The sequence below is a fragment of the Canis lupus genome, chromosome 22 (genome assembly GCF_011100685.1).
Source record: "Canis lupus familiaris isolate Mischka breed German Shepherd chromosome 22, alternate assembly UU_Cfam_GSD_1.0, whole genome shotgun sequence".
NCBI lineage: Eukaryota > Metazoa > Chordata > Mammalia > Carnivora > Canidae > Canis > Canis lupus.
In genome coordinates, this window is record NC_049243.1 from 55,834,280 (window position 1) to 55,854,230 (window position 19,951).

General features: G+C 43.4%; 1 protein-coding gene across 2 annotated transcripts in view; it reads left to right on the forward strand.

The window, feature by feature from the left end:
• Nucleotides 1–19,296, forward strand: part of LOC111091708 — an 82,817-nt gene extending 63,521 nt beyond the window's left edge. For both annotated transcript variants that reach the window (XR_005376575.1, XM_038570021.1), the window contains one exon: nucleotides 17,980–19,296. Coding sequence is in view for 1 of the 2 variants with exons in the window: in XM_038570021.1 (XP_038425949.1) it covers nucleotides 17,980–18,286 (307 nt within the window). In the remaining variant the exon portion in view is untranslated. The remainder of the gene's footprint in view (nucleotides 1–17,979) is intronic.
• The last annotated feature ends 655 nt before the right edge of the window (nucleotides 19,297–19,951 follow it).

A 19,951-nucleotide genomic window follows, 5' to 3' on the forward strand; every position in this document is an offset into this window, starting at 1 on the left:
CCCCAGTTCAACCTTATCATCAGTAGCTTTTTAAAACATATAGATAGCACATGCCGTGTGTTGGTCACAGCCTGTCTCTGGGATTGCAAGTCCTGGAGTCTTGGTTTATAATTTTGAACTTCCAGGACCACATGTAATATCAAGGATAAAGCTTTATGACTAAACAATATATTGGAAGAAATTCATGGTAATGGCATCTGGCGAGAGTTGAAAGCTTAGCTTCTCATGTTCGTGAAGATCTAAAAGAACTTTGGTTTTTGTTTTCTCCAAAGGTCCTTCTCAGTTAACTGCGTAATATCCAATTATGCATCTTAGAAGAATTTAGGGTTGAGAAAACCCAGCTACGATTGGAATCTTTGATTCTACAGAATATGCATCCCCCAAACCAGTGCTTATACAACTACACTTTCCCCTCTGGGAGCCAGTTGATTGTCCTAACTTTTCAGCTTGCCTTGCAAAGCCACAGACTCATTACAATAAAACGCTACAGTTTAAAGGGTTTTTCAAAATCTAGTGTTGTAGCTGATTTTGAGCCTTATTTGATCAGGAAAGAAAAAGAAAAACCCAGAACTTTTTTTTTTTTCCTGATATCTTAAATGAACTGGGGCTTAAATATTTATTTTTTTAAGATTGTAGCATTTTAAGCACACCATTTGTATAGGTGTGGGAATCACAAGTCCTTTAAATATTCTGATCTTAAAAGATGGGAAAAACTATAATTATCATTTACTGCAAGTAAACAGGGGGGCACAAGGAATGCTTTGTTTAGTCTGACCCTTCTTAGTGGTGAGAGGAATGGCAAGTTACCCTCCCAGCCACGTCTCCTGAACAAATTTGCTGTGGCCACAGGTAGTGTGCTCATGTAAAAAGGTATAAGCCATATGTCTGGTTTGCAGAAACACCAGGGCGGTAGGAGTTTATAAATATAGTTTCCTTTAGGTTGATGAAGACTGCATATAGATAGCGCTTTCCCTCGGTCAAAAACAAGAATTGGGTTCATTTTCCTCTTATTGGAAGAATTACATTCTCCATTCAGGGATTCATAAACTAAGGGTATATTATTGGTTGAACCAGGCACTCAGAGAATCAGCGCTATTTACATCTGGGGGGCAGCCCGGGTGGCTCAGCGGTTTAGCGCCGCCTTCAGCCCAGGGCGTGATCCTGGGGACCTGGGATCGAGTCCCACGACAGGCTCCGCATGGAGCCTGCTTCTCCCTCTGCCTCTGTCTGTGCCTCTCTCTCTGTGTGTGTTTCTCATGAATAAATAAATAAAAATCTTTAAATAAAAAAATGAAATATTTACGTCTGGGTCTAATAGTTCTTTGCTGTAGAGCGTCTGGTGAACTGTAGGGTTGTTTGGTTTTTTTTTTGTTTTCTGTTTTTTTGTAGCATCTCTGCCCTCTGCCCACTAAAAGGCAGCAATATCCCCTTTCTCTTAAATTCTAATGATAAAAAATCTCCAGTTGACAGAGAGACTGCTCTAGATTTACCTTGTTTTAAGGTGAACTCAGTAAACTTCCTTAAATGTTAAGAAGAAGAGCAAGAGTACTTTCTCTCCCTTAGGAGTGGGTGTTTCCTTCCAGAATGTACCTTGGCCGGCATGTTTCTATATAGAGCAGAGCTGAAGGCACTCATATATATTTTTAAGATTTTAGGGAATCTAGGATGGTCACATTTCCTGATGTTTGTGTGGGTGCAACCCTTAGCTTCAGATATAAATCCCTGTAAAAAATTCAGCAACATGTATGCTGGAAAACCAAGGATGGCAAGAGCATGTTGCCACTTCCTATATGCCCTTCCATGGCAGACATCATTAACCAATCATTGCACTTTGATGCTGCAGCTTGTGTCAGCCTCAACATCTTTCTCAACACAGGACTCCAGCCATCACTACTAGTATCTGGGACTTAGAGCTCAAGTTGAAACCATTGCTTTAACATTTTTGCCGGTTATTTTAAGAACAGTGGTGGCCAGCGATGAAATATGTTATTTAAAATATAACCTACAAACAAAGCCTCAAAGTCCAGCACGAAGAATATAAACATAAACACCAAAGAGAGTGCATCTGGCTACATGAGAAGTCAAGACATGGTTGATCTGTTTCCTCAACACCTAGGGCCTGGAGATTTCTTCTCCCACGGTTGAGTCATCAGCCAGGCTTTGAGGGAGACATTTGCGGGTCTGAATTCAGCTCTGGTGGATCAGGGCTGCCCACCAGAAGTCATCCTGTGTGTTGGCAGTCCTGGAAACTGAGGGGAAGGGCAAGGAAATGTTGGACCACTTCTGCCCGTGCTGGAACCAACACCTGCAGATGTGCGGGCCACTGAAAGAAGTTAGGAAATTCACCCCAAAGTGAGAGTTTGTGGGGGAGCTGGCAGGAGAAGGATTCAAATTAGTTTCAGGGCCTTGCTACTGAACCAGAAACTGTAGGAGTGGGCTCGGCCACCCCATCAGTAAACTCACCTGAGTAAACTCCCAGGTGATTCTGAGGCCTGCTAGGGCTTTGAAAACCCCATGGAAGGCAGGTCTGCTCCACTTTGATTTGCATACCCCGCCTCCAGCCTCTTCAAAAGCAGGAGATGTGGGGTGTGATCTGGTTCTCTGCATTTGATGTGGGGTCTTGGGCTGCAAGCAAGTATCTAAAGGTGATGAGAAGAATGGGAATTTCTCTGAGATGAAGCTTTCTTTAACCTAGGGGCACCTGCCCTGAGGGCGTAGAGCTCTTGGAAAGCTGAAGGGTGTGGCTGGAGAAAAAAGGCAGGGGGGGCCATGAGAGTGTGTGGCATGGAGGGGGGCCAGTGGCCAGCATTACAAAACTTCTCTGGCCTCCAAACCAGAATGTCACCGGGCATCTATTCATCAAGGAATGGGGGCCCCTGCCTGTTCCCAAATGACTGATGCCGCTGCAGTTCTCATCTGACTTCCAGCTGCTGCCAGGACAGGTGCGGGAGAACCACGGTTGCACGGAGCCCGCCGGGCCCTCCTGCCTGCTTGGCTCCTTGATCCCGAAGTGCTTTCACTCGCGAGGAATTTCTGTGAAATCATCTTGGGCCAAAAAAGGACCATTACCCAACTTTTTCAGTGGGCCAGGTTCAGAATAACTTCCAGTTATTTCCAGAAATCAAACTCGCTCTCTGAAGAGGAAGTGCTACTGCCACGAAGCCCTTGGAACAAATGCGACACGCTCTTTGATGGTGGTTCCAAGTTCCGAGCAGTGGCAGCGAGGGCCTGGGAGCCAGGGCCTTTCAGGAGGCTCCCGGGCAGGGCATGGCGATCATCTGGAGGTGCAAGTGCATCTGGCATGTTAAAAGTGGTTTTGCTCGGTGGCCGATGACCTTCTCTGGCATGCCTTGGCATAAATAAGTGGCCTCGAGGGTGGCTCTGTTGGGAGTGGAGGAGAATAGGAGGGCACCAGGCATCTCACAAGGAGGGGAGGGGATGGAGAGACCCGGGGCTCCCAAGTCTTGCACAGAACCCCCCTCGGAGACAGGGAGACCCTAGGAGGGGAGATAGCACTGTGGTTCAGTGAGTCAGCTGCTCCCCACAGAGCAGACAACCAGACTTGGTGAAATGTTAATCATCTGTTAGAAAAAAAAATAGTTCATTTTACAGAATTTTAAAATAAAAAAAATCTACCTCCAGGGAAGGCTCTGTTATTTAACTCCCTCGACCTCCACGTACACAGGCTTGATAAAGGTACGGGGAAAAACATCAAGTGGTCTTGTCAAATGTGGCAACGCATGTTCTTTGCTCGAAAGCCTAACACCTACACACATGGTGGTTGAGTTACAGTCAGAAGTGCCCTATAACATGACATTTCCCCCCTAATTTTAGATTGCCTCTGCAGTTCTAGAGAAGAGCATTCAACTCCGGCACAAGAATGACTACTCCATTCCAGCCCATAGCACATGGTTCACATCGTTTCTTTGGGTATTTTATCAGCTCAGCCCCCATTGTTTCTCCAGTGATAAATTGCACTTTAATTATTTCTTTATTTTATGGAGTGCGGAGTCAGAGTAATTTCCGTGTCCCCGTCCCATTAGCTTCCTGGTAGCATTGTTTGAAGTCCCCAGACCCTGATGTAGAATCCAACTGTTTCCCTAATATGTGGGAAGTGGCGCACTGCTTGTTTACGTCAAAAACAATTCATGTCATGGTTTTCCTTTTTCACCAAGTCTTTTCCCATGAAAGTTCTGGCAGGAGCCGAGGTTAGTAATCCAGGGCTGAGCATAACCCCGCTGGATGGTGGCAGTGAGTGTTGGAATGAAGTTACTGGGACTGATGTAGGCTGTGACACTGAGCCCACCACGTTGAGCTGAAAACTTGGGAAGTGGCATCACAGCAGGCTGATGCTGGTGTTTACATCCGTTGGGTTCCTCTGGTGTCTGTACCAACTTGTTTGTCCATTCACTTCCCTCGAGTTCTATTTTCATTTTTTTTAAAATTTATTTATAAGAGACACAGAGACGTAGAGATATAGGCAGAGGGAGAAGCAAGCTTCCTGCAGGAAGCCCCATGTGGGCCTTGATCCCAGGACCCTGGGGTCAAGCCCTGAACTGAAGGCAAACGCTCACCTGCTGAGCCACCCAGGCATTCCTAGAGTTCTATTTTCAGATGGCTCTCCCTCTATCTCTGAATTCCTCAACCTTGGCTGGCCCCCCTCTCAACCTGAAAGCCACTGAAAGAGAGTGGAGGGCATGGCTTTTCTTCCCAGAGGCAAGTCACTTGCCTGTGCCCACAATCTCATCCCTCCCACAGCTTGCCTCAACTTACCACTATGTAACACCTCTGCTTCCTCTTTCAAGCTGCTTCTTTTGTCTGCTAATGATGGACTAATCTATAAATGAAGAGTGAGCTCAAATCTCTGTTCTCATAAACAAAACACCCCATCTCTGACCCCTAAAGTACAGAGCCATCACTTTTTGTGATTTCACTGTAAGACGTTTCCTTTCTGGAAACGTCACCTGTGCACGTTGGCCTTTGTTCTTCTGCCTCCTGATCCCGCTGCAAACTTACATCATAAGTCTCATCTTGGCTCCCAAACTCCTCCATAGATGTTCACAGCTAAGATTTTGGCTTATTAATGAGCAGGCAGCAGTGTGGAGGTGGAAAGAAGCAGAGAAGAACCGGAGGAGGGAAGCCGGTTAGTGGCAGTCATAAGCCGGAGGCCGTGGAGATCTGCGTTGGGGTTGTGGCAGATGTCAGAATAGGAGAGCCCTGGTGTCGAAAACACTGTGGGCAGCACATCTACGGGGGGAGCCTGCTGCTCCGGGCCTGGTGTAGTTCAAGCCTGAGTGCTAGAAAAAAAAAAAAAAAAAAAAAAAAACCCACAGCATTTACAAATACAGGGACCACAGGAGAACAGGAGGGCGGGTGGGGTGCAGTCGACGAGGAGGTTAATCTTACAATCTGTGGGGCTGGATGGGGGGTGAACATCAGAAATGTGAGTGTGAGACTTGAGAAAGAGAGGGGAGTTGAAGATATAGACTTTCAGGTCAACTGCAGACAGAAGGGAGTCTCTAAACTGTCGCTGTGAGCTTCCCGAAGAAGAATGCACAGACGACATAGCAAGAAGGACATAGGAACAGAGCTCTGAGAAATTCTACATCTCGGAGACGGATAGACAGGCCCTGAATGAGAACGAGAAGGAGAAATCCAGAACCCTGGAGACCTGGACTGGTTTCTCCAAAGGGCAGCGCTGTCCGCAGAGTCCGATGACGTGGAGGGCAAAAGCCAAGCAGGGATGTGAGGAGCCCCTGACCAGGCATCTGCCGGGGACTGAGCACTGTTTTAGGAACTCGACTGGAGATTCCCCAGCAGACAACATTGTCTTTGCCCTTTAGGGAGCAAACATTCTAATGACAGTAGCAGCGAATTAGAGAAGAATTTTTGTTCAATCTGCCAAGTGCTGTAACAAGGAACTCTTGTCTCTAATATTGGCCGGGGGAGGGGGGTAGCTGGGGATCCGTCAGCCCTCCCCTGCCAGGTGACGGCTCTAGAATCAGCTGCCCGAATCTCTGTTATGGCTTAACCACGTAGCAGCTGGGTAATCCCTACTCTTAAAGTATTTTTTTTTCTTTTTTCCTTTTTCTTTTTGAAAGAGAGAGAAAGAGACTGAGAGTGCACCCATGCAAGTGAGGTGGAGAGGGAGAGAGGGAGAGAGGGAATCTCAAGCAGGCTCTACACCCAGTGTACAGCCCAACACAGGGTTGGATCTCCTGACCCCGACATCATGACCTGAGCCAACATCAAGAGTTGAAGGCTTAACCAACTGAGCCACTGAGGCACCACATGGGTAATACCTACTCTTGATTTCAATTTCCTCATTGATGATAAAATATAATGATGATAACTGTATCTGCTTCACAGGTTTATGGATGAGGATTAAATATGTTAAAACATATAACATGCTGAAGCAGTGACTGACATGTGAGAAGCCCTTGATGAAAAGCCACCACACTTCGAAGGGGCTTAGTCTATGCCAGATATTGCTTTACCCTCACAGCAGCCTCAAGAAACAGGTCGCATCGGGGCCCCTCGGTGGCTCAGTCTGTTGAGCATCTGACTCTTGGTTTCAGCTCACATCGTGATCCCGGGGTCCTGGGATTGAGCCCCCTGTTGGGCTCCCTGCTCAGCGGAGAGTGTGCCTCTCCCTCTCCCCCTGCCCCTCCCCTTGCTCTCTGTCTCTTTCTCTCAAATAAATAAAATATAAAAGAAAGAAGCAAGTAGGATTCTCATCTGCATGTTCACAGTAAGGACACTGAAGCACAGTGACATGGAGTAGCTTCCTGGGTCACACCGCTGAAATGTGACCTGTCACCTGTCTACTCTATTGGTGAAGGAGGCATTTCTGCCCTCCAGTCATGGGGATGGCCCAGCCCGTGACAGTTGATGCTGGACAGATGGGACACACAGGAGTTTGTCTGTCACTTACTCGCACAGCTCGGGTGTTGGGGACATGGCTTGCCTTGCAGGACCGCGCGAGTGTGTGTAGTAACGAGAGGGTGGGGTGCCCTGTGGTTCCTGGGGGAGGGTGTGGCTGGCTTGTTGAGTCATTCCGTGGGCAGCCAGGAAACTGGAACCCAGTGCCCAGGGACAAGCTGGCACTGGGCCCAATCTCCACGGTAAGAAGTGATGTTTGGCTGGGGGCTCTTATCTGCAGGAGCAGCACGGGGAAGAGAATGTGTGGATAGGTCCCTTGAAGCCCTCCTGACCTTATCAGACGTCAAGGCAGCACTTAATACTGAACCCAAATTTCAGGCCTTGTGGCACAGCGATTTGGTGGGAACAGCACCCAGGCAGTGTGGACTGGGATCCTGCTCGGCTACACTGTTCGGCATCGCCTAAAACTCAGGCAGAATGGTTGTTCACTGACCATCTCTGCACTATGGTTCATGCCCCTGCCTTTGCCTGGACTTTCCTCTCGATTCGAAACACCGCCTGTTGAAATCCTGTTTGTTCACCAAAGCCGTCAAGTGCCGGTTACTCTATGATGTTTTCTATCTCATCCAGACGTGCCCCCCCTCTTCCCTTCCCATGGGAAGGGCAGGGGCTCTGCAACCCGAGAATCATGGCTTGGTTTCTGGCTTTAATGCGTATTTGCTACATAATCTGGGGAAGTATATTAGGCTGAATTATACCTCTCTGAAATGGTACCTTAAGATTGTCTGTGAAAATAGATGCATAGTGCTTGGTGTTTAGCAGGCACACAATAAATGGGACTTTCCTTCTCTTGAATTATTTTGTATTTTTACTGATGCCTGGATTATTGTGCCTCATACTGCAATTATTTGTGTATTTGTTTTGCTCACTCCCCTCCTAGAGCAGTAACTTGGAGACAGCTATAGTTTCCACTCATCTCTTTTTCATCCTCATTTGGTCTGTCCACTGCTCACCATCACTTTCCACATGTTGGATGCTCTTATCAACAGTAGAAGGAACTCTGGGCATATGCTGCTCTGCAAATCAGCAGGGCCATCTAGGACAATACTTGGCCGTGTCTCTAATGCAACATGGTTGCATTAACCGCTAATAAGGCCTTTTATTCTTAAAGTAAATACCCTTGTGAGAGATAGCACAATGATGTCCATTTGTATCATAGAAGTCTATGTGATAGTGGAAGTGATATAGACAATCCCAACATTAGGTTTAATGAGGGTACTGTTTTCGAAACCCGAAGAGGGATAGAATGTCAAGGAAGAGGAAAAACTGGCGTCAAAAGACGAGTCTCGGAGCTTCTCAGGCAAATTCTGCCTTTTTATAATTTTTAGCACATCGATTTGGAAATGGGGAGGAAATAAATCTCAAGCATATTTATGCTATTTGCCTGCAAAATGTGTAAGAAAGAAGAATGAAATTGCTACGGGAAAGGATTGTTTGAATTTTCTAAGCCTTTAAAAAGAATCGTGCCTCCTTGTCTATTCCTCGTTAATATATTTGAAAGAGAACTAGATGTATTGATTGGTAAAGAGAACGGAAGACAGGAAGTCAGTGGTTTATTATTTATTTTTTTCACTCAGACCATATAAATTGCCTCAGTGTATACAAGGCATCTCACTTCTGTTGTTTTTTTTTTTTTTTTTAAGGCTTGTTTGTTTATTTGTTCTTTAATGAATATGATGAGAGGCATAGCAATGGCCTATGTCACGAAGGGTTGAAGAAGCTTGACAAAAGTGAGCACCTGGTTTTGAGGTCACTGAATGCTTGTTTCCAAATAAGCACCAAGTGAGAAGGAAATATTTTTCTGTGATTCTAGAGCTTCGGGGCTGGGGCTGGGGGCAAAAGAGGGGTGGTGAGCATCACCGGAGAGCTACATTCCTTGGCCAGTGAACGCACTGGCTCAGTGTTATGTGACGCTAACCATTTTGGAAACTTACTTAAGAAATCTCAAGTATCAGGAAAACTACACAATTGAAAGTAATTACGGAAGTCTGAAAGAACTCAAACCATTTCTAGAGTCCGTTGACTCCTGTCCAGCCAGGCTGTTGTTTCTACTGTGTAAGATGTGCAATTTGCTCTAAGTGCCTTGAATGTAATTTGTCCAATTTTTCTACCCAACCATCATATAAGTTATCCGTTAAAAATTCCTTTCAACCAACTGAATATACCTTAAAAATTACTGAAACTGGGCAGCCCGGGTGGCTCAGCGGTTTAGCGCTACCTTCAGCCCAGGGTGTGATCCTGGAGACCCGGGATCGAGTCCCATGTCAGGCTCCCTGCATGGAGCCTGCTTCTCCCTCTGCCTGTGTCTCTGCCCCCCTCTCTCTCTCTCTGTCATTAATTAATAAATAAAATCTAAAAGATAAAAAATAAAAAATAAATTACTGAAGCCACCTGAAATCCTTTTTGAAACAGATTAAACAAATGTCCTACTAAATAAATATATAAATGAGACTGTCTGCAGACATAATTTGCTACCTGTTGAGTTACTATCATTTCAATGATTAGCAATCTGTTTTTTCGCTTATTCTATTCTATTTTGCTAATGACAAGAAAGGAGCTGAGAACAGTTGAATTAATGTGCAGATGCATTAGTATTAATCTTTCTGGAAGTTGGTATGTTCCTTAATATCAGGAAAGCTACTTCCATAGCTATCTGTGAAGGAGTTAATAGTTGACAGGAAAATTGAATAAGAACATAGACTACGAAAAATGTTTTCGAACAATAGCAAATGAAATGTAAACTCGGCTTCACACAGGACTACCCTCTGGTCAGTAAGATCTGCGCAGCTTCGAATCTTACTTACAGTCCAGCCAGATTGTGAATGGAAGTGAGGAAGAGAGACTGGGTTGGGGGTGAAGACTTTCAATGAATTTGCAGCCTGCAAAAGGAAGTACCTGTTATCTAGAACTGTAAGTGGAATTTTGAGGAGGTTTATCAAGAGTCTTCAAAATCATTTTTTTTTTCTAGAACTGTCCCTGAGAGGAGGATGGGCAGGCATCTCGTCTGGCTGTAATGGATTACATCTCCTGGATGTAATCAGGAGAAGAGGGTTTCGGGCATGACAGAAGTAAATGATCTGCATTTATAGGCCGGGCTGGGTGATGGTGCAGGATTCCTCTGCATAAAATCATCATCCAGACAACAAGCCACATTTCAGAACTGAGGAGGGGAGGGCAGAAGCCCGCAAATTATATGCTTGGAAATCCTCTTGGTGGAAAATCTTCCATGTAATATAACTTTTATGATAAGTGTCTCCTCCAAACGTAGTGCCCTTTTGTTATTAAAACTGCTTGGGAGGGCGTGCGGTCCATTTCAAGTTCTGATTAATACCAATTGTGGGTTGCCAATTTTCACATAGGAAACAGCATTAGTAACAGAGTATGAATATTGTGTGCTGAGCATATTAATGAACGTTCGTCATAAACATAGTTACATTTTCGGATGGAGAAATGTTGAAAAGTGATGCCATCGTAATTGTAAAACTGCTGTTTGTCTGGCATGCAACAGGCTTGAATGCTCACACAGGTCATCTCCACGTGCTAAACCACGTCTGACTGGTGTTGGAGGCCCTGCTGGGAGGTAGGGGCCCTAGCTCTACCGATCTTTGTGTCCTCGAGAGTCTTACACTACGTTGGCAGGGGCTGCGTCAATGATTGCGAAGCAGTGAAAATAGTTTTAGATCATTGAAAACCCCAAGCCTGGCTCTAGCCAGTAGTTCCAACCACATTTCCTATGAAATCTTTTATTCATGCGCTCAATACCTGTTTCAATCGACTACTTTGAATTTCATGCCTTTTTTTGAATCAATTAGTTTGTTCTTAAAATTAGTGTTGGTACTGGGGTGCCCGGGTGGCTCAGTTGGTGAAGCATCTGCCTTTGGCTCAGGTCATCATCCTGGGGTCCCGGGATCGAGTCCTGCATCAGGCTCCCTGCTCAGTTGGGGAATCTGCTTCTCTCTCTACATTTGTTCCACCCCTTTTCTCATTCTCAAAATAAATAAATAAAAAATCTTTAAAAAATTATTTTTGGTACCAATATACATGACAGAAGGAGAAAAGTGGTATCAACAGACCAGCTGGTAAGTGAATATGTCTATATGTCAAATCCACCAGATAGAATGCCCCAGACCTCCAAGACTACACACTTGTAGGGGTCCAGTACAAACCTGTATGCAGCATGAAGCTGCCACCCACCCAGGCTGATCACCAGCTGACATTGCCACAGGCCCAAAAGGACACCTGTTCTCTTGAGTCTCCTGAAGTCACAACTAATAATCATGCCCAGAAAGATTCCTACCCACTGATGATCAGTTTTGGCTGGGTGTTGGTGAGTGCCTAAGTATCTTCCATGAGTACACGTGTTTTAAATTCTTTATTTCAAAGGCAAAACTGGTGACCTAATGAGTGAGGTATATACTCACACCAACATGACCAAATACCCAACAACTCTACTGAAATAAACAACTCTACTGAAACGAACAAACAAACAAAAACCTTCCCGATTTCTTCGTTTGTCACAAAGGCATCATCTTTATTTTCTGGCCCTACTGTACAGTTTTAGCAGAGAGGTGAGGAGTTATAAATTCTCTGAAGGTGGGTATCCTTCCTACTTTGCTCATGTTCTCAGTGGCTGACAGAGTGCCAGACACACAGCAGGTGCTCCAGTGATATTCGTTGAATGAATGGTGGATGGAATAAGAGAAATGTGAAGGTAGGGCTGGATCTATGGATTTGTAGCTAACACTTGGATGTTTTTTCTTCTTTTCTTGTACATATTTTCTCTCATCTTTTAAGCCTCATTTTAGTATACGGTACATGCCCCATAGTACTCACAATGGGGCACACTGCCAACGAATGAGAAGAAGTGAAGTTGTTGGAGTATTTCCTCATTCCCTTTGTTCATTCATTTGCTTATTCACTTACCACATATTTTCTGTTCTTTTTAGAAAATATGGCTTTACTATTGAATGTCATTCCTGAAAATATCAAAATATCCCTATTTCAAACATTATCTTCTGATGCACCTTGTAGTTTAGAAGCCAAGACCAAACAGTTACAAATAGTAAGAAAAATCGAAACTCATCAAAAAGGTGTAATAATATGGACCATTAATCCCTAAAAGTAGAGTATCCACAGAAGAATATTAAATTGGAGGAAGAACAGATCTAATAAATATCAACTTAGATACTGCCAAAGAGAAATAGCTGCAAACAAACTGGCTAAAGGAAGATTTAGTCATAAGATCTTTTGAGAATAAAAAGTTTGAAGAGATAATATAAAAATGGAACTATTAACTGACTTCATTGCAGTAGTTAATATAAATAGTTATTACACCATGTGACCTAGAGCCCAGGAAAATAAAATCTTTTAGATGTGAAGTTTCAGGTTACTTTTATGCCTAATCCATTTAAGAGTTTAAAACATTTGAATTAACCAACATCAGATTCTCCTTAATGAAAGTAAACCATTCGGGAAGAGAACATGAATTCTAATATATTCCGATTTGAAATTGGAGGGAATATCAAAGTCATTTTTCCAACTTTCCTATCTTCCAGACAAGAAATTGAGGTGAAGAGAGGTCAAGTAACTGATTCAGTGTCACACAATTAGGACATATAACTTCTACTATCATATCCTTCACACTATGCAGTCATCCTTCCATTGAACTTTAATACTTTATCTCCATGGCACAAAGCAATCTGGCTGGATTTTTGAATGGTTCCCTTAACTTAGTGAGTTCAGTCTATTCCCACAGAGACCCTCAAGACTGAAGCTGCCCCCAAAATAGAGTCAACTGGAATCCGCCTGGACCCTACTGTCATACAGTGTTTGTTTGAATACGATAGAATATGACTAGTTTGATGATCATCTGCATTCAAATTTGGATGCCTCGAAGAATGACTTATGACCCTTTAGTACATTATTGGTGACACATCAGTGAGAGGAAATCCAACTTTATTAACCAAATGCTCCTCATCCTTGAGTTAACCATAAGATGCATTTATTCTGATTGGTTTATTCATTCTCACTGAAACATGTTACAGATAAGGAAACTGAAACCCAAGGAAGGTCTTGGAGTCATTAGGTGACAGAGCTGTCAGGTTCTAGGTTGCAGTCTCTTTTCATGAAGGTTAATTTTATGCATCGACTTGGCTAGGCTACAGTTGTTTGGTCGAACACCAGCCTACACATGGCCATAAGGTTATGTTTTGGATGTGATGAACAGGTAAATCTGACTTTGGGTAAAGCAGATTACCCTCTGCAGTGTGGATGGCCTCCTTAGATGTAGTTGAAGACCCCAGGAGCAAAGATTGAGGATTCCTAGAGAAAGAATTCTTCTCAAGACTGTAACATAAAGACCCACCTCAATGCCCAGCCCACTGCCCTGTGGAACTTGTACTCAAAACTACAACATTTACTCCTCCCTGTATTTCTAGCTTACTCTTCCCTGCATTTCTAGCCTGATGACCCCATCTGTGGATTTTGGACTGGCCAGCCCCCACAATCATGTGGGCCAGTTCCTAAAAATCTAACCATCTAACCGTCTATCTCTGGAAAAACCTGACTGATAGACTTCCTAGTTATGTGTTCTGTTGCCTGAAAGCTGGGCTTTTGAGTGAGCAGCGAGCTGTCCAAGCCATTTGAGACAAGGGCATGCAGACAGGCCATGCATCATGAAGTGGTCAGGGTGGCGTGGCCCTGGAATCTTCTGTAGGTCTGTGACAGATGCAGCTGCTGATGCTCCTGGGAGCAGCTGCCTCAGGAGAGAAATGGCTGGCCCCCACGAAGACTTCAATGGAATAAATAGGATTTCAGAGTAAGAGCATCAGTCTCAACAAGAGACGTTTTCAGGGGAAGCCCTCTGCATGCCTGTATAATTAAAAAAGAAAATGCAGAGGCAGATATTTTGCAGGATGCCTTTTCAGGAGGACAATATATATATTCTTCTGATAGTAGTAAAACATCAACACCTTCTTGAATACTAAGCATTTTAGATTCTGAAGTAAATGCTTTAATGAGGGACAGATAATAAGTGTGAATTGAAACTAATTGGTGTTTCAGATCGTGGAGCTGGTTGCAAAACCATTTGTGATGAGGTCTATATAAGTTAACAGTGGCTTTTAAATGCCTAATTAAACATCATTCTGTCCCTAGTGAGATTTAAAAAAAAAAAAAATATATATATATATATATATATATAGTCATCCATTGCATTATATTTAACCAAGTGATTAAAGTGGGCAACCTGGACAGATTTAATTTTTGTGTGTGGCGAAAGCTCTTTCCTTCCCAGAGTAGGCAGCTGTAGATAGCCCTCGGCCAGCAACACGTGTTGTGGACAGGTGGGAACCAGGTCTTATGATGCCCAGGCATAATGCACCCATGTGAGAAGAAGCCAGGAGTCTCTTGTAGAACAAAATAGAAAAATAAAGGGGCAAGGTGAGAGGTGGCTCAATTGTGGTTGATTTTTTTTTCTATCTCAAGAATAATGATTTAAAGAGTATCAATAAAAGGGTTTTATAAACTAGGCTCTTTGGGCTCAAAGCATTAAGGACAAAAAAAAAAAAAAGCATTTGCAGTGAATGACATTTGGGAGAGAACAAGGTTTCCTCTTTATATTTCACTGTTGGCCACAGCCTCCTGGAATTCAGTGCAAAGGGCGTGAAGAGCACAGCCTGGCAGATGGAGTCCCGAAGAGGGTCGGCTTCTTCTCAGGCCACCGTCAGCAGAGTCACTTTCTAAGTTTGGGGATTGAGGAGCCGTTCTGGAAATTAAGTGATTTCTTAAGGAATGAGTTCAGGAGCTGTTGTCTACAGGGTGAAGAAGGTCAAGGAAGACATCTGCTTCTCTTTTCATCCTCCTTGCTGGCTCCCTCTCCCCTCCCTCCTCCCTCCTCCCTCCTCCCTCCCTCCTACCCGCAGCAGTTTAATGCCTCAGGGTAAAGCAAGCAGTTGCTGTGTGGTTTGACACCAAGAGCTCCACAACAGTTCAACAATAGAAATGTCATTTCTATAATTAACTTCCTAAATGTTTGCAGGATAGTTGATCTAACTTCTTGAGCCTAAGGTAAAGGAAAGATTTTTGTTGTTGTTGTTGTTTCTGGAATTCCAAAAACAAGCAAACAAACAAACAAACAAAAACAAACTAAAAGCAGTTCCATTGATATTAGGGAAAAAAGAGATTTAAATTATTCATACATCTGGAAAAAAAAACTCTCAGGTTCCTCGTGCAACTGTTTATTTTATGCAGAACCATTATTTGATGATGTGCGTGATAACCAATGACTTCTCTAAAGAGAAGAGAAAGAAGCATGGGCAGGAGGGCAGGAACCCACTAGAAAGAACATGGATGAAGGAAAACTTAATCCGTTGGGTGAAATTGAACATTTCAATTGTGTTTCACTTTCCTCTTTCACCCCACTCCCTGAAAACCCAGGAGCAGGGGTGACAAGTCAGGGCACTCAGGGCTGCGTTACAATATTTAGGTCTTAATGCCTGTATAATATATTGATTAGGCTTGTGGGTTTTTGTTTTTGTTTTTGTTTTTTCAATGATCTGGCTCTTTTTGCTTATTTAACTCCTGTAGTTCTGATCATTCTTTAGAAATGCAGAATTCTGGGGACACCTGGGTGGCTTAGTCAGTTGGATGCCCTACTCTTGATTTCAGCTCAGGTCATGAGATCAAGCCCCATGTAGGGCTCCATGCACAGAGGGGAGTCGGCTTGAGATTCTCTCTCCCTCTCCTCACTTGCTCATGTGCAATCTCTCTCTCTCATTCTCAAATAAATAAATCTTTAAAAAAAATTGGATTATGGCACAGATATTTTGGCCATGTCTACCTTTCTTGACCATGCCCGGGTCTACCTTTCTGACCATCCTGGCCAGCAGCTCAAAGCCAATGTGCCACCTCTTTGGGCATATATTCTGTGGGAAGGATCAAATCCTTCTCATTGAAGTCTGCATTGCTTGCTTCAGATCCCAAAAACACTGTTGAAGCAGACCCTCACAGCTGACATTTTGATTGGATTCATTCTGAGACTTTTTTCCCTCTTCCCTCCATATCCTCAATTCCACTGAATGTCCCCAGAGAAGGAAGAAGAAAGATCTAGTGAAAATGGATCCTCCCACTTTCCTACACCCAGAAAAGCTAGAGCTGGACTTGCTTGCAGGGATGAGTTGAGTGTGGGCATAAGTAGGGGAAAGAGAAGCAGGGGTTCTGGACATAGTATGTCCCAGCTGCCCTGAAAAAGGACAGTTTTCCACCTCTAGATACTGCTCTCCAGAAACCTGAAATCGTAGGCACTCTGACCTCAATCTATCCTGGACCTCAGGCACCCCAGCATGGGTCAGACCTCACTGCTATTTTCTTGAAGTGCAAAATGCTCTCAAGAGATGGTTATGTCCCTAAACTGCTATAAAACACTTGTAGAGGGATGGGATGCCTAGGTGGCTCAGTAGTTGATCATCTGCCTTTTTCACAGGTAGTGATCCAGGGGTCCTGGGACTGAGTCCCGTATCAGGCTCCCCCCAGTAAGCCTCTTCTCCCTCTACCTGTGTCTCTGCCTCTCTCTCTGTGTTTCATGAATAAATAAATAAAATCTTTTAAAAAATAAAATAAAAATAACATAAAACACTTGTAGACAGAAAAGAACAATGTTTCACCAATAAGAGCTGCGATGAAATAAAGAGGCCACAGGGTCAGCTCAGCTACATTGGGGGTGACATACTGTGAGAGGCATTGATTTTATTCCTCTTCAATTTCATACACCGAGTGGACAGCATGAAGGGTTTTAGTGTTTCCTGTTCGATCAGGGACACGGATCCTGTGATGACCCAGCTCACCTGTGCTCACCTGAGGATGATCCCCACTTTCAAGAGCACCTCTCTTTAAATCAGCCTCTGACTCTTTTCTCATCCCATCCCACCCTCGACACTCCCAGCTGCTAATGTCATCCTTCCTTTCCAATGTTGTCAATGTTTGGATGACAGCCAATACCCTGTGGGGTCTTGTTCTTCATTGGATGAAGAGTGAGACCAGTTTAAGTCATCAAAATAACAAACACACTTGAAGCAAGTGTGCCATAATTTGACTACATGATTATAACTGCCCAGTGGAAGAGATGAGTAAAATGTCCAAGGAGTCATGTCAGGTAAAAGCCTTTGAAACTCCTTAAACTTCTTTAAAAAAAAAAAAAAAAAAGAGAGAAGAAAAAGAAACTCCTTTAACTTCTTTATCATAAACAGTCCTCCCCCCCCCCCGCCCCACCCAGAACAGGTAGATAATGAAGCAGGTACAGAAGAATTCCAAATTACAAAGAAAGCATAAAAATTACTTCCTGTAGATTTTGTTTTAATGTTTGAACAATTCAGATACAATAGAGTACCTAGGGTTCATGATTTTCATTATAAATCTCTAGGCATGTTAAATTCCTAAACATGAAGTCATAAATCTCTAAACATGAAAGATTCGCTATTCAAACGTATAAATGATCTCTTTAGACATATTTATCTGAGGAGAAACTTAAAATACATAGTAACAGTACTTAGAATTTCAATATTATAGAAAATCTCTCATCTTTTTAAGGATGTTGAAGATAAAGGGCCAAGATGGCATTTTAAGCCATAATGTAAAATAAACTACACCCCCCTATGATTGTCAATGTCTTACCCTGCTGGTTTTAATAATGCAAAGCAGATTTCATGATAATAAAGTCCATATGAAGAGCATTTTAAAAAATGAAAAAATCATGACAAATCAATTCAGTCTACTCACCCTTTTATATATACTATGGTCCTTAGCCTGGTTAAAAATGGAACAGTAGGGAAAAGCTCTCGTAAAATCAAAAATAATTCCCATCCATTACTGGTTGTTCCTTAGCAAATAATTTAGGATATTAGGATTTCAATATCAGTAAATCAAAATGATAAGAATTGGAGTCGATGGGTGAGAAAGGTGGGTTTACACTGACTTGTAAGCTTGCTTTTTAGTTTCATAAATGAAGGCCAATTCTTCCTCTCATTGTCGTCTCTGACCTAGGGCCGCAAAGCTTCTCCAGAGGGGGATGCTTCTTCAGAAGGAACATCAAGTTGCCAGACTTCACAGGTCTCTCTCCTCATCTCACCAACATCTTCACCCATCCCATGTGGCACATGAAGGAATGAGTTTTGTGTTTTCTGTCCTTCCTCTCTCCCTCCTCATCCGCCAAGCTAGAGTGTGTGTACACAGCATCCCTAGTCTTCATGTCCATGCTTTATGTCCATGTGTTGGGAAAATTACATATGTGTGCCCCATAACTTTCTTGATTTGGTCCAAATTTTTATTTATTTATTCTTTATTTTCCTGATAGTGTTCTGAGTTCGAATCCTTGTCAATTTTCTTACATCAGCAGAGATTGTGGTAGACAGCTAATGGTACCCAAAGATGGTCGACACCCTGAGCCCTGGAACCTGGGAGTGTGCTGCTCTATTAAAGAAGGGATTTTGCAGACATAATTACAGATATGGAACTAATGTCGGGAGAGTCTCTTGGATTTTCAGCATGGGCGCATCGACTCACACAAATCCTTGAAAGGGCAGACACTTTCTGGCTGCGGTCAGAAAGGGATGTGAGGGTTCTGGAAGCAGGGCCAGAGACATGCATTGTGTCTGGCTTTGGAGATGGAGGAAGGGACCAAGGACCAAGGAAGTCAGGGTATCTCTAGAAACTGGAAACAAGTACCCAGGAGAAATACAGCCCTGCTGACACATTGATTTTAGCTCAGCAAGATTCAAATCGGACCTCTGGCATCTAGAAGTATAAGATGAGACATTTGTGTTGTGTCAAGCCCCAAGTTTGTGGCAATTTGTAATGGCAGGAATACAAAATACATTGACATATTATTAGCCAGCTCAGGCCGCCATAATGAGACACCACCGATTGGACAGCTTAAATGGTAGAAATTTACATTCTTGTAGTTCTGGAGGCCAGAAGTCTAGGGTCAGGGTCTGGCAGGGTAGAGTCTGATGAGAGCCCACTTCCTGGCTTGCAGCCTTCACAATGTGTCTTCACATGGCAGAGAAAGAGAGAGAGAAAGAGACCAAGCTCCCTGGCAAGTCTTCTTAGGACAATGATCCCAACAGGTCAGGGCCCCACCCTTACTACCTCATTAACCTTAATTACCTCATGAAGTCCCCATCTCTGTGTACAGACACATTGGAGCTTAGAGTTCCCAACACAGAAGTTTTGGAAGAACACAATTCTGCCCACGGCAATTGCCTTAATAATTTTTATTGCTTCTTTTTTCATTTCAGTGTAGTGCTTAAGGGCATGAGGGAAAGAGTATTTTGTATTTATAATATCTCCCTTTAACATATCCCTCCTTTAGGGGCAACTTGGTGGCTCTGTCAGTGGAGCAAGCAACTCTTAGTCTTGGGGTTGTGAATTCAAGCCCCACGTTGGTTGTAGAGATTACTTAAAAATAAAATCTTAAAAAAAATAAAGAAGATAGGGGCACCCGAGTGGTTCAGTTGGTTAAGCATCTGCCTTCGACTTGATCTCAGATCATGATCTCCGGGTCCTGGGATCCAGCCCTGTGTTGGGCTCCCTGCTCAGTGGGGAGCCTGCTTCTTTCTGTCCCTCTGCTTCTCCCCCTGCTTATGCTCTCTCTCTCGGTCTCTCAAATAAATAAATAAAATCATAAAAATTAATAAATAAAATATTCTTCCTTTAAAAATGTTTATATTATACTTTTTATGCTTTTTATTTTAAAACAATTTCAGACTTACAGAAAATTTATAGAGACAATGCAGAGTTCCCTACATTCTTCGCCCAGCTTCTCTAGCATCCTCTATGTCAACACTACACAACTGGACTCAGGGAAGGGAGGAGGATCTAATACCATTAGCTCAATTACAGACCATATTAGAATTTTACCAATTTTTCAAGCAAGGCCTGTTTTCTGCTCCAATACAGACACTTAACCTACTGATCCACCCAAGCGCCCCTACTGGACAGTTATTTTGTTAAGTCT